Source organism: Sorex fumeus, unplaced genomic scaffold (assembly GCF_029834395.1).
Source record: "Sorex fumeus unplaced genomic scaffold, SorFum_2.1 ptg000009l, whole genome shotgun sequence".
Taxonomy (NCBI): Eukaryota; Metazoa; Chordata; class Mammalia; order Eulipotyphla; family Soricidae; genus Sorex; species Sorex fumeus.
The window spans coordinates 22707139-22722849 of record NW_026606066.1 but is presented as its reverse complement, the minus strand read 5'-3'; the positions used below and the strand labels follow the sequence as shown (position 1 = coordinate 22722849).

Genomic DNA, 15711 nt, shown 5'->3' with positions numbered 1-15711 from the left:
AGGTTGACCACGTGCAAGGCAAATGCCTTCCCTGATGTACTATTGCTCTGGCTCAACCAATTTTTTTAATATGTCTAAGTGTAGCACTGTAGCATCCTAAAGTCGTTTTAGTTATTTTAAGTGTACAGTTCTTGGGGGCTAAGCTCATTCACGCAGATGTGCAGTTCTCACAATGATCCGTCTCTGTAACTTTTTCATCCTGAAACTGTACTCTTTACTTGTTCGCCCTTCCTGACCCTGGTAATCACTTTCTGTCTCTAATGATTTCATTTTTCCAAGTAGTTCATCTTATTAGAATCATACAAAATTTGTCCTTTCATGTTTGCTTTTTCTTCAGGGGGGCTCCTGTGATTGAATCCAAAGTCCCACATGTGAGGCATGCCACTGAGTCACACCCCAGCCCCTGTGTATGTCTTTTTTTTTTCTTTTTGGGTCACACCGGGCTATGCACAGGGGTTACTCCTGGCTCTACACTCAGGAGTTAGTCCTGGCGGTGCTCAGGGGACCATAGGGGATGCTGGGAATCGAACCCGGGTCGGCCGCGTGCACGGCAAACGCCCTACCCGTTGTGCTATCTCTCCAGCCCCTGTGTATGTCTTTTTTAGCATAGCATAATGTCTGCAAATATTAGAGGTGTTTTTCCTTAATGAGGCTGAATAATATTCCACTACTTGCAAATACTATATTTAACTTTCCTTATCATGTACACACATTAATAGACATTTGGGTGGTTTCCATCCTTTGCTATTGCAAATATGCCATAAAGATGCAGAACTTTCCAGTTCCTGCTTTCAGGTCTTTTGTTTATATACCCAGAGTAGGGGCTGAAGCGATAGCACAGCAGGTAGGGCATTTGCCTTGCACTCGGCCAACTGGCCAACTGGGCCAACCCGAGTTCCATTCCTCTGCCTTCGATTCCTCCGCCCTTCTCGGAGAGCCCGGCAAGCTACCGAGAGTATCTTGCCCGCACAGCAAAGCCTGGCAAGTTCCCCGTGACGTATTTGATATGCCAAACACAGTAACAAGTCTCACAATGTTACTGAGCCCGCTCTAGCAAATCAATGAACAAAGGGAGGACAGTGAGAGTGACCCAGAGTGGAAGTGCTAGATCATAGGGCATGTTTGTATTCAATTTTTTTACAACAATGCTCAGGGCCAACTCCCGGCTCTGCATTAAGAAATCACTCCCAGCAGGCTTGGGGGACCACAGGGGATGCTGGGGATCTAAACCTGGTCAGTTGTGTGCAAAGCAAACAAACACCTTACTTCCCTCTGTATATTCAATTTATTGAGAGGCCATGCATACTTCTACAGTGACTACAATGGTACCATTTCTTTAAATTCCCCTTACTTGTTTGGGGGTCTGTTACTGTTTTTTTTTACAGTAGTTATCTTAATGGATTTAAAGTGGCATTTCATTGTGGTTTTTATTACATTTCTCTAATAGTGAATTATGTTGAACAACTTTCTTTGCTTCTTGTCCATTTCTTCCCAGTCTTAAGATTTTTTTAGTATGTCTTATAGCACAATTGTGCTAGCAATTTATTTCACTTTATTTTTCTGGAAATGTCTTCATTTTTTTTTTCATCTTACTGGATATAAAAGTCATTAGGTATCATTTTTAAAGGTCTGAATATGTTATTCCATGACCTTTATGATCAGAAATATTCATCACATCGTTGATTTTCTATCTATGAGGTGCCATTTTTCTCCTTCTGATTTTAAGATTTTCTCTTTATTTTTGGCTTTCAGTGGATTAGCAAAAATGTGTTTTCCTTGTGCTTATCCTATTTGGAGATTGTGGTACTCTTGGACATTTGACTTAATAAAGACAAACGTGGGAAATTTTGCCCTGCTTTATCTTAGTGCTGCCAGGGCGTCACACTGTGGCTTTATGCATGTGAGGCTGTGCTGTAACTGCACATCTGAATTTTTTTCCTTTTCTTCCATATTCTCTCTCTCTTTCCCACTCCACACTCCCACCTGCCTCTTTCTCTTTCTGCAATGCTCAAAGATTCTTGGCTCTGCACTCAGGGACTTGGGGAAACCATGTGGGATTCTGGGGATCAAACCTGGGTCAGCCTCATGCAAGGCAGACACCTACCTGCTTTACTGCCACGCCAGCCCCTGGTCATTTATTTCTTCAAAAACAAATTCCGGCTTCTCTTTGCAGTTTTTGTTAGGGGCCAAATTTACATACACAGAGACATATTTGATATTATACTACAGATTCCTGAGGCTCTATTTATTTTTCATCAATCTTTTTTCCTGTTCAGGTGGTGCAATTTCTTTTTTAAAAATTTTTATTGGTATTGGTGTTAGTACCCCACACTCACCGGCAGAGTGCACTATTACCCTGCACACCTCGAATGCAAGGCCCTTTTCCCTCCACTTTCTCCTAGAGGCCTCAGTCCTATTTATAGAATCCCAGGCAGGGTTCATTGGTTGTAGTGTACTCCCTTGCTGTGTTCATTTTGTTTTTTTGGTTTTGGGCCTTACCCGTTGTGCTCAGGGGTTACTCCTGGATCTGTGCTGCCGGGACCATATGGGTTGCTGGGACCTATGGGGTGCCTACCCCACTGCACTACCTCTCTGTCCCCTCCCTTTCTATATTCCTTAATGCTATGCATAGGAGTAAGGTTATCCAGTATTCAGGGGCGATCATTTCTATTAATATACTTTCAAATCCTGACTGTAACATTGAACTTACTCTTCGTACATTTTGTCATTTCAATTACTGAACTTTCATATCTACAACTGTCATTGGTTTTTCCTTTAAACTTACTTTGTTTAGATTTCCTATTCACTCATTATGAGAACATTTCTTTTAACTCATTGAATATATTAAAAATAGCTGTTTTAAAATCTGATCATTCAATATATGGTTCTAGTCAGTGATCTTTTCCCCCACTGAGTTTATTTTCCCTCTGAGGATAGCATTAGAATACTTTCCTGTTACTTTGCAGGTTTTTGTTAAAAATCTGACATTGTATTGAATATGGTATAGGACAAACATATTCCAAACAGGACAAAATCTGTTTTGTCCTAAGAGTTGTTGCTGCTTCTTTTACTAGAAATTGCTTTCTCAGGACTTAAACTATAAATAACATCTTCACGGGCTGGAGTGATAGCACACCGGTAGTGTGTTTGTCTTGCGCGCAGCCAGCCCGTGGAGCCGGGTTCATTTCCTCCGCCCCTCTCGGAGAGCCCGGCAAGCTACCGAGAGCATCTCCCCCACACGGCAAAGCCTGGCAAGCTACCGTGAAGAATTCAATATGCCAAACACAGTAACAACAAGTCTCACAATGGAGACGTTACTGGGCCCGGTCGAGCAAATCAGTGAACAACGGGAGGACAGTGCAGTACAGTGCTACCACATTAGGAAGTTTCTGATAATCTCAACACATATTTTTTTATAATTCCTTTTTACATAGGGTTCCTGACCATACATATCAGCATTTGATAGTCAACCACTAATGTGGGCATAGTTGAAGTCCATGCACCCTAAACTAGTAAAGATTTTTAAAACCCCATTGCACATGCAGTTATGGGTTAAAGATGTTATCCCAAAGAACATCAAATTCACCATTTCCTCAAGGCTTTTAAACACTTGCTGAGCTCCCCTCAGGTCACCTGTGTCAATGTGTTGCAATTAGCAAGGGATTTGTACAGATATTGACTTGATTATCCTTTTTAATACTCTCATTTCTAGTAAAGTAAAAAGTAAAGGCCCTCCCGTTGACCATCGATTTGCTCGAGCGGGCCCAGTAACGTCTCCATTGGAGACTTTGTTGTTACTGTGTTTGGCATATCGAATACGTCACGGGGAGCTTGCCAGGCTCTGCCATGAGGGCGAGATACTCTCGGTAGCTTGCCGGACTCTCCGAGAGGGGCGGAGGAATCGAACTCGGGTCGGCCATGTTGGCTGCGTGCAAGGCAAACACCCTAATGCTGTGCTATCGCTCCAGCCTCATTTCTAGAAATTTCTTAAATTTCTAGTTGCTTGGTCACTCTACCCAAATGGAATTTGCCACTGTCACTGTCCTCCCATTATTCATTGATTTTGCTCAAGTGGGTCCAGTTACGTCTCCATCTTGAGACTTGTTGTTACTGTGTTTGGCATATTGAATACATCACGGGTGGCTTGCCAGGCTCTGCCGGGCGGGCGAGATACTCTCGGTAGCTTGCCGGGCTCTCCGAGAGGGGCGGAGGAATCAAACCCCGCTCGGCCAGGCTGGCTATGCTCAAGGCAAATGCCCTATCACTGTGCTATTGCTCCAGCCCAAACAAACACTGTCCTCCCGTTGTTCATCGATTTGCTCAGGTGGGCCCAGTAACATCTCCATTGTGACACTTGTTACTGTGTTTGGCATATCGAATACGTTGCCGGGCTCTCCGAGAGGGGCGGAGGAATTGAACCCGACTCGGCCGGGCTGGCTGAGCACAAGGAAAACGCCTTACCCGCTGTGCTATCGCTCCAGCCCATGGAATTTGCCATCACTATCTAATCTGTATCACCACCTGAGCTGGAAGGTTAAACTTGCACTTCTTACTAATAGCAGTCTCTCAGGAAAACAAACAAAAACACCATCCACTTCTCAGGTAATTGTTCGCACATGGTCACCTACTACTGCTCTTGAGTGCTGGGTGGGGTGGGGGTGGGGGTGTCCTGGACCACTCCTGTCAATCCTCCGGCCAGTGGTGCTGGGCCAGCCTGACAATTCTCTGCTGGTAGTGCTAGCACCAACCAGGGCAGTACTCGGTGGTCAAGGGAGCCATGTGGTTCCATGAACCAGGTTGGGCCCTCAAATATCCTGAGTCTGTGCTCCACTTCTGTGAGCTGTATCTTCAGACCTTTTAATAATTTTTAATAATAAATTTGTTTTCTTAGGTGATGAGTTCAGTGACAAAGTACTTGACTTGCATGTGTAAGGCCCTGGGTTCAATCTCTGGTAACACAAAAAAAATATGCAAATTAAAATAGAAAATATTTCACTGTCACTGTCACTGTCCTCCTGTTGTTCATAGATTTGCTCGAGTGGACCCAGTAACGTCTCCATTGTGACAATTGTTACTGTTTTGGCATATCAAATACGTCACGGTAGCTTGCCAGGCTTTACCGTGCGAACGAGATACTCTCGGTAGCTTGCCGGCCTCTCCGAGAGGGGTGGAGGAATTGAACTCGGGTCGACAATGTTGGCCACTTGCAAGGCAAATGCCCTACCCGTTAGCTTCAGCCCAGAAAATATTTAAATACACAAAATTGTTTTCTGTGGAGAACTGACCAGCCTCCTCATGGAATCATTACTATAAGAAAGATGTGTCTATTGTTTTGAAGCAAATCCCAGATAAATTTTATTGATGCATATTTTTCAAAGACTGCAGAAATTAACTTCATCAAAATTCCATGATGACACCCATAATAATTAACATTCAGTTAACATTTTAATTTCTCCCAAAGTGTCTCATGAGGGGCTGGAGAGATAGCACAGCGGGTAGAGCATTTGCCTTGCACGCAGCTAACCCAGGTTCGATTCCCAGCAATCCCATATGATCCCCTGAGCACCACCAGGAGTAACTCCTGAGTGCAGAGCCAGGAGTAACCCCTGTGCATTGCCGGGTGTGACCCAAAAAGCAAAAAAAAAAAAAAGTGTCTCATGAATGTAATTTAGAAGTTTGCTGTTTGAATCAGGCTCAAATAAGGCCTTCCTTTTCAGTTTGGTTGATAATCTTTTATTCTTTAATTCTTACAAAGTATTTAAAAGAATCTGTGTTTACCTTTTAGAATTATTAGTTTTTGCTGGTTGGGTACCTAGTTAGCACTGTTAGCACTGTCCTCCCGTTGTTCATCGATTTGCTCGAGCGGGCACCAGTAATGTCTCCATTGTGAGACTTGTTACTGTTTTTGGCATATCGAATACGCCATGGGGAGCTTGCCAGGCTCTGCTGTGTGGGCGGAATACTCTCAGTAGTTTGCCAGCCTCTCCGAGAGGGATGGAGGAATCAAACCCGGGTCGGCCGCGTGCAAGGCAAACGCCCTACCCACTGTGCTATCCCTCCAGTCCAGAGTACCTAGTTAATTTCTGTATTTCATATAAGGTCAGTTCTTGTCAGTTTCAGGTACACATTTTGGCAGGACTTTCCCTGATGTACTATTTGTATACTTTCCTTGGCATGCATGTGACTGTTGTCTCACTTTCTCTGATTGTGATGATTATTGCCTAAATTTTTTAATTCACGAAGTGACAGTGTTGATTTGGTATTTCTTCTGATGCAATAATGAAGTCTTCAGAGAACTTTTCATGATAAACTTATCGTGATAACTATATCTTATTTCCCTAAAATACCTTTTCTTTTTAGCCAAAGTCAGTATCTTATAAATTATAAAAACAGGCTTGGTCAGTTTGGTTGATTGTTTAAATGTCATGCTTGAACTGTTTTGTTTGTTGGAAGTAGTATCACATATGGCCATTAGGGGTCACTGTCACTGCCACTGTCCTCCCGTTGTTCATCGATTTGCTCGAGTGGGCCTTGTTACTTGTGAGACTTGTTACTGTGTATTGGCATATGGAATACGCTTTGCCGTACGGGCAAGATATTCTCAGTAGCTTGCCGGGCTCTCCGAGAGGGGCGGAGGAAATGAACTCGGGTTGGCCATGTTGGCTGCTTGCAAGGCAAACGCCCTATCCCCTGTGCTATCGCTCCAGCCCATTAGGAGTAGTGTCAGTGAATGGCGAGTCCGAGCCTGGCCAGAACTACTAAGTGTGGGAATTTCTGAGATACATTTTGAAGTCTGAGCTTGTACACTATCATTAAGGTTAGAAAATGATATTTAGAACTTCAGCTATTTTGTGTATTTAAGAAGTTTAACTTGTTCACTTATATAAAATTTTCTTTTCTTTCCCAAATAGGCCAAAAATAGGTTGGAATCAAAACTAGCAAAACAAGCAGAAATAGAGTACTGGCAAGATACTAATGCTCTTATGAACGAAAAGGAGAAAGAATTTCAGAATTATGCCAGAGAAGTAATTAAATCTGAGGCTGAATCAACAAATAAATATATTTACCCTCTTGTAAAAGCTGTACAAGATGGATCTGGAGGTGGCCATGGACCAATTCTTATGGACAGAGCTGGACTAAGACCCAGCTACCAGGCAAATGATGCTACTGGAGTTCAACTCCCTTTTTATAACTCTCAGGGCTCAAAATATAATTTAAAAAAATCCAAAGGAAGGCTAGGTTTTATATGGTAGAACAAGTTTAAAGATTCAGAAGACCAATTTGTAGCTAATATATGATCTACAAGTGTAAGAGAATCATATGCTTACAATTTGTTAATAAAGCTGCTCATTATTTTAATGTCTGTTCTGATTCTTCACCACCTCAAAGTTAATTCAGATTCTGTTTCTTTTTTTTCTTATTTTTTTTTGGGGGGGGGAGGCGCATTTGCATGCTGCTAAGGGTTTACTCTTGGCTCTGAGCTCAGGGATCACTCCTGGTGGTGCTCAGGGGACCATGTGTGGTGTTGATTTGAACCCGTGTCAGCTGTGGTATGCAAAATCCTATTGCCCTACCTGCTATTCTATCTCACCAGCCCTCCCTTTAATCTTGACAAAATACACTGAAAGGGAAGGAGCGAGCTCAAAGGGACTAAGTGCGTACTCTTCATGGAGGCCAGGTTTTAGTCCCAGCACCACTGGGAGTGACCCACACACTGAGCCAGGAGTAGCCTCTGGGCAACGAGTATGGTTCCAAGGCAGCAACAGATAAATATACTACATGCAATGTATGGCTTTACCTATTTAAAAGTTTTCATTGGCACCTTTGTTGTGGAAAATCATGTAACCCTTTCCCACAACTTTTCCATTGTGCCAAATAAAAATCCTGCACCTATTAAGATGTCACCCATTTCTTCCTCTCTTCATAACCATGGAAACTACTAGTCTACTTTGCTTCAATGGATTTGTCTGTTTGGGACAGTTCAGAGAAATAGAATCATACCAGGGATATGGATTTGGACTTCTAGCTTACTTCTTTCAATATTTTTTCAAGACTCATTCCCGTTGTATCAGGTATCATGAATAATATTCCAAAGCATTTTTCAGCAGAAGTTTATGTATTTGTTGCTTTATTATTCAATGCTTAACACTTTCAATTATTTTAAAAATGATTATGTAGTTTAGTACTATTTTGTGATTTATTTGATGTTATATGCAATTACCAAATATTTTACTAGTGTATGAAAATTATGTTTTAGAGGCACTTGAAATAATTCTTCCATATATAGTACTATGATTTACCTGATACATTTATTTTAAAAAAATTTTTTATTAGTGAAACACCATGAAGTGCAGTTGTAGACTTACAAATTTTTGTGCTTAGGTTTCAATGATATAATGATCGAGTACCCATCCCTCCACCAGTGCCCATTTTCCGCCACCACTGATCCCAGTATCCCTTCCACCCCCATCCCCCCTGCCTCTGTGGCAGGGCATTCCCTTTTGTTCTCTCTCCTTTTGGGCACTGTGGTTTGCATTGAGTGGCAATCATGTTTGGACTATCGTCTACTTTCAGCATGCATCTCCCATCCTGGGAGGATCCTCCCAACACCTTTATTTGGTGCTCCCCTCTCTATCTGAGCTGCCTTTCCCCCTAGCATGTGCAGCTGGCCTCCAAACCATGGAGTGAACCTCCTGGTACTTATCTCGGCTATTCTTGGGTGTTAGTCTCCTATTTTGTTACTTTACTGATACATTTACATTTTACAAATTGCATACCCCCACTTTTTTTGGATAGTGGCAGTGGTTTGGAGCACACCTGGCAGTACGCATGGGCTATTCTGGCTCTGATCTCAGGAGAACATGAGTTGCTGGGACTCATGAACCAGGGTGGGCTGCATAAGACCTTAATATCCAACCCCTACTTCTTTTAATTAAAAACTCTGTTGAAAATGCACAGCACAAATTTTACCATCATTTATATTTCTAAGTATACAAAAGTTAAAATCATATGGCATAACCAATCTCTGGTTTGTCATATTTTTCAAAACTGAGCTGCAATTGACACATGTTAATTTTAGGTATATGATACAGGCATTTGTATATGCTGCAGTGATCATCAGAAGTAGCTAACTTCTATCACTTAACAGTTACAGAAGACTATTCCCTTAGCAAACTTTTTTTGGCTTTTGGATCACACCTGGTGATGCACAGGGGTTACTCCTGGCGGTGCTCGGGGGACCATATGGGATGCTGGGAATTGAACCCGGGTCAACATAACACCCTAACCGCTGTGCTATCGCTCCAGCCCCTCTTGTAAACTTCTGATACTGTATTACTAATCATCATGCCATACATCCTCAAAGATTTAATTTATAACTGGGAGTTAATTTTGGTAAGGAGAGAAGGGTCCCGGGGGTGGGGGGAGTTGTACTTTTGGCCACACTGGCAGTGTTCAAGGACTTTTCCTGTGTGTGAGCACAGGGGTGACTCCTAGTGGTGACTGGAAAACAGGGGTTGGCCACATGCAAGGCAAGCTCCTTACTCCTGTACTACCACTACAGCCTTCAAACCCCTTATCCATGTTCTGCCCAATCATTACCCATCCTGAATGCTGGAAATTACCACTCTATTTTCTCTAAGAATTGGCTGTTGTTTTGGTTTGACTTAGGGGCACATTTGGTGGTGCTCAAGGGCTATGCCCATATTTGTGCTCAGGGATTACTCCCAGCAGTGATCAGGAACGATGAGGAGCTAACACTGAACCCAGCTGGGCTTCCTGCATGCTTAAGCAATAACTAACTTTAAGCTATCCTTCTGGCACTGAGTCTGCCTTTTAATTTTTTCAAGGACTGTGGGCTCCCACTTAGCAGTGCTTGGGGGCCACTCCTGAAGTGTGAGAAACCATGTAGTGCTAGGGATTGAATCCATGCCTATTGTACATGAAGCATGAACTTAACCCCTTGAGCCAGCTCTCTGGTCTGTGCTTGATTTTGTGCTGTTTTGGATGCCACACATTCCTTTCTCTTATTCCATTGAACATAATACCCCAAAGGTACATCCATGCTGTCACAAATGAAAAAGTTAAAAATTTTCTTGGGTTGGAGCCAGAGATCAAAACACTGTTGTGACTTATGACCAAAAGGGGATATGTGATGCTAGGGAGCAAATTCAGTCCGTGGCTCACACAGGCCACGTGCCCTGACTTGTCTCCCGAGCCCTTGCTTTCAGGTTTTCTTTGGGAAATGGCGTTTGGGCCACACTAGCTTTGTGCCCATAATCTATGAGGTGCCAGGACTGAACAGGGCTGGAAACATTTTACCACATGTAACCATCTCTCTGGTGGCTCCTTTGTTTTTTCTACATATAAATAAAAGTAGAATCGCAGGATCATGTGGCATTTTTAGCAGAACTTGGAAAGTCAGAACCCTTTGTAATCAGGCGTTTTCTTAGCAGGAAGGTGTGCACGAACACACTATTCTGCACATCACTTCAGGACTTCCGTAACAGCTCTATTAAGCTGCACAAGGCACTCTCACCCAAGCCTAAGACTGCAATTAAGAACATCTGATGGACAATTTATACCTTTGTTTTTCCATATAAGGACCACAACCAGTGTGGAGACCCATGCTTTATTGCTTGGAGAACACAAGGGATACACTCAGTATTGCTTGGGGGCAAGGGGAAGACAGTACCAAGAATCAAATTTAGGGTCTTAGATTCGAAAGCAGGTGGAGTGTGACTTGCAGATATTGACCCAGTTTCAATCCCTGGCACCCAATATGGTCCTTTGAACCACCTAGGAGTAATCCCTGAGTAAAGAGGCAGGACCAATACCTGAGCACAGATAGGTGTGGCCCCAAACACACTCAGCATATACCTTACCATTGGAGTCATATCCCTGGTTCCTTTGCATGAAATTTTTTTAAAGGCACAGGTGATTCTATAGGCAAGTCCTAATTCAAAGCAGTTAATGGAGGTCAATGTATTCCAGACTCCTGCATTAAAGGAATGTGGTTTACTATAACATCCACTCATCCAATTTCACTACTAAGCTGTTAGGATGTACCTTACATGCATTAAGCTGCTTAATAGAACTGCTAGATCAGTTTGTCACTATGTTAAAATTATTGAATACAAAGGCATAGTGGAGTCTGGGAACTTCTGCCATGTAACTTCCTTTTGAACTTGGGCTTTGTTTCTGTTTTTTTGGGTGCCATACCTAGTGGCATTTGGTCTGCTCCCAGCATTGTGTGGGGGGTCAGTCTGAGCAGTGCTGGGGAATCATGTTCAAACCTGAGTTTCCCACATGTACAACATATGCTCAACCAGTGGATTGTTGGCTCCTAATTCAGTTTTCAAAAATGTTATTATTTTTGAAATAATAACTGCTGGTTTTGTATTAAGTAATCTTTATACTATAAAATTTCTACAAACTGGCTAATTACATGTTTTAAAACCAACCTAACTCAGTAAAGGATAACATAAAAACACCAATGTTTCTCCCTTAACATATATAGTATTTTTCTTTCTATAGGCTTGGCTCCCGCCCACCCTCGAGAGTCAAGCATAGTAAAAACAAATCACAAAATAATAATGAAAAGAACCGTAGAAAAGCACAAAGTAGTGGAAACACAACAGCACTAACATTTTAAAGAAACCCACAGCTAAAATTGTAACAAACATTATCAAATGTAATTAAGACATTTCTGAGTTCAAGAAAGACTGGTGGGGGGGGGAGCTTAAACTTAATCTGCACTTAAAAATTCAGTATTAGGTTAATAAGTGTTTAGGAAAGAAACCTAAAAAGCAATGAAAAATAGAAAAAGCAAATTGATACTGAAAGTATTTTAATACACAATTCACACAGTCCATTTTTGCACATTTTACATTCTCCTGGCATTTAAGAACACTGCAGAAACTGAGTTAATATTCACCTGTTAATACATACAAACTACTGAATGGTCAGAATGAACGGTTATTACCTAAGCATCTATGTTTAGTGACTGACTTTCAAGTAGGCCCATTTTTCCCTAAATGTGTCTAAGTTAAAAGCAAAATTACTTTAAAACCAAACATAACTTCCCCAAAGTAGACAATTAGTTTTACAAAATCAATTGCTACTTATGTGGCTTTACAATGATAAGTGTCAGATTAAAATTGGCAGGCAGAAGAAGTCTTCCCAAAACTTTAAAATTTGGAGGAATTAAAAAGCAAACAGCATTCCAATATATGTTAATGCAAATTCCCAAGTGTAACTGTAAAAGTCTGCTCAGCAAAGAGTCATTTCAATTGAAAGCACTATATCTAAACATTTACACTAGAACTTCTCAAGCCTTCTGGAAATATTACTGCTAGTTAGATTCTTAAAGAAGCCCAGTATTGCTAAATTATTTAGTTTTATTCTAATATAAATAATTCTGTCTCCATGGAAAAAAGTATATTTTAGTTTATATTCATAATTTAGCCTTTAGTAAAAATGGAGATTGGAAAAACAATATTTAAAAAATACAAAACAAATTGTTTATTATAGTGTAGTTTATTTAAAACAATATTAACTATATAAAAGTTGATACAGATTTGAGGCTTAAGTTCTGTAAAATGCAGTTTGCAGAAAAGTTTAACAGTTACTAGACTGATGGTAAGAGAAGCAGCATTTTTAAACTAATTATACAATTACAACAGCTTTATTCCTAAATTTCATTAAAAAAATATACATCACAGTGACTTTAGATCTAGGAAAAGAAGTGCATTAACGTCATTTGTCTTTCCCTTCCAGAAAGAGAGCAGTCACCTTTAAAGTTCCCACACACAAATACCCAATCCACTTAGCAATCCTTCCAAGAACTATACACACACAAGAGGGGAACAAAATATACAGCATGTGCTTTTAGTAACATATCAATCTGCATTGAAAAAAAATTGCAAAAACACAATGCAAAGCCACCACTCCTGCTTGTACCTAAATAAATGAAAAACCACAATCAACTCTCTTCTCCAATCCTGCTGATGAATTTCTAGCTGATTTTTCTTTTCCCCCTTAGATTTACTTGTGTCACCCCTGCAGGCCAGCTGACATTTGCCAGAATCCTTTACAGGCAGAATAGCCCTATGATGGGCAAGTTTTTGTTAATGCTGTGTTTTCTTGAGTTTATTTTTTAAGTCAATTTTCTAACAAAACACATCTTTTGACATTAAGCAGATTATAAACCTACAATTCTTATAAAGTATATTCAACTGCAAATGTATCACTACTAAAATGAATAGTTATAATACATATGACCAAAAGGAGACATAAAATTGCCAATTTTGTTTCTTTATAATAATCAACTATATGAAATGTAAAGGGAATGATGAATGTAAAGGGAACAAGTTTCTACAGAAATCTACTATAGAAGGTTCAAAGTGGGAATAAATCACCATAGACTGAAACATTAAATTACTAAAAAAATACTAATCTGTCCCAGACACTAACTTGAGAGCAAATAAAAATTGAGTTAATACTATACTCAATATACCAGAAACCCAATGTCTTTCTGTCCATAATATAATTTTTAAAATTTTTAGTTCCAGTGGGCACAAGAATCAAAGGCAATTCAGCAAAGTCAGTAAGGATCAGTATCATACTTGCGCAAAGACAGAATTAGCAGGAAAATTATTTGATACGTGTGATTAAAGAACATAGAAACAGCATCGTTCTATGAACTCAGTAACTGTATAGTAAAAAACGTTTTCATGCAACCCTCTAAGATGTACTACTGTTGACATTAATCTCTCTGTAGAGTTCATTTCTTTTTATTTTTCTTCTTCTTTTTTTGGTTTGGGCTGTATCAGTGGTGCTCAGGGAGAAGAACTGAACCCGGATGGGTCACAGGCAAGACAAGAGCCTTACTCACTTTTACTTTCTCTCCAATCTGTAGAGTTCATTTCTATGGCAGATGGTTTACCCAGAAAGAACTTGAAATAATCATAAAAATATTCTTAGATTAATGCTCATCAAGCAGTATAAACCAACGTAAGTAACTCTGAAAGGTCACTGGGTAAAAATATTCTGAAGTAAACTGTAAGCTCAGACATAACATTATATACATATATAATACCATTTTTACAGAAAAGAAATAGTTGGCTTTTAGGAAAACAGTAATGTTCAAATAAAAACTAAGGATGGCACAACTATCTGAAATGTAATAAAAGGACTTTTTGAACCATGTGATATTCAGTTGCAAAGGCAGTTCTGAGGTACACATTAATGCTGTTTAATCTTTTTTTGAAATGTCTTTCTTGTCATCTATCACCTGAACTCCTTTTTATCTGTCCTACTACAAAAACAGTGAATGAAGCTTTATTTAAGACTATTATAATGCTTAATAGAGACTTGCTGTTTTGATAGCCCAAACAGTAAAATACTACTTACAAAAGTTACCCCTAATGCCTCCCCCTCAAGAAAACACTGTGATTGTTTATAATCCTTAGTAGATAAAGCTCTGGGATCAGACAGTAAAGTATTTGTACTTAACATGGTTTTTAGATTTTTAAAATATAATTACTACGAATCCCTTCTTAAATAGCACCTTTCTTGGAGCTCAACAGATTTACATATTAACGATTTAAAATATGCAATTCACTAAATTTAAAATAACTAGTTCAAGGATTATATAGTTTGGACACTCAAGACTGAAAAGGTGGGTTTGTAGCTGGACTCCAATCAGTCGCAATGAATTGTTATAAATATCTTTTACTGATATCATCAGGAAAAAAAAATCAGAAAGATTCCACTGTGCATAAAAGACATTCCAATTTCATCTTCTATCCTGCTCATTCTATGACAGAACACAATGCCAAATTATTATTTTATTAATCAAAAAGTATTATGTCAAGCATTGCTTTGCTCAGCAAGAAGCGTTAAGTAGTTGCTGGTAGCTTAGACACTACCTTGGTAACAGAGTTGAGGATATACTGATAAACATGAATGTACAAAAGACTCTAGAGACAACTATTATTAATTGTAATTCTGAATTTTTTTTCAAATGAGGCAAGTTTTGTGTTTGTTGGATGCTTAATATTTTATTGGGGATGAGAAATTACAGAATAAAAGGCCACATCACAAACATACAACATTCAAAATTCTAAATGTGTCCATATTCTTAGTGTTTAATTCTGTAAGCTATCAAATCTTGCAACTTTCTACTCTGTGGCAAAGTTAACACAAGCCAAGCTCAAATAATATTAACAGTAATGGCATAAAGCTACCTGATAAAATCTCATAAACATGCCATCACTTTAGTGATACATATGTAGAAAAGATGCGTTTACTTGCCATTTGAAACTCACAGATATGAGTTAGACAGTTCAAAGTTAAAAAAAAAAATTGAAAAAAACACCCGTGCACTGAACACTCAAATCTCTATGTCAGTAGCCAATAACAAACGACAAAAGAAAAACCCGGAAAAAAGAAAAAAAAAGAAAAACCTGTAAGTGAATGAATTGATAGTAACAACTTTTAGAATCCATCTAATTTAAAGACCAGCACAAGTGGTTTTAGTAAGGCTTTAAAAATTTTTTTAGAGAAAGTCAATAATACAACAGTGTTCCCCCACTCAAAACATCACCCTCCTGACTAATAGCAACAAAGAATTACAATCTGATCTCCCAAGGAATAGTTCTTGTCACTGTTGTATAATGTGTAACATCAATGCTGTATGACAGCAAGTCA

General features: G+C 39.7%; 1 protein-coding gene across 1 annotated transcript in view; it reads left to right on the top strand.

Annotated features, from left to right (window-relative positions):
* The window catches only part of CFAP210 (cilia and flagella associated protein 210), a 30666-nt gene extending 23323 nt beyond the window's left edge, over nt 1–7343 (top strand). The window contains exon 9 of the mRNA XM_056110296.1: nt 6912–7343. Within this exon, the coding sequence (XP_055966271.1) occupies nt 6912–7253 (342 nt within the window). The 3' untranslated portion in view covers nt 7254–7343. The remainder of the gene's footprint in view (nt 1–6911) is intronic.
* The last annotated feature ends 8368 nt before the right edge of the window (nt 7344–15711 follow it).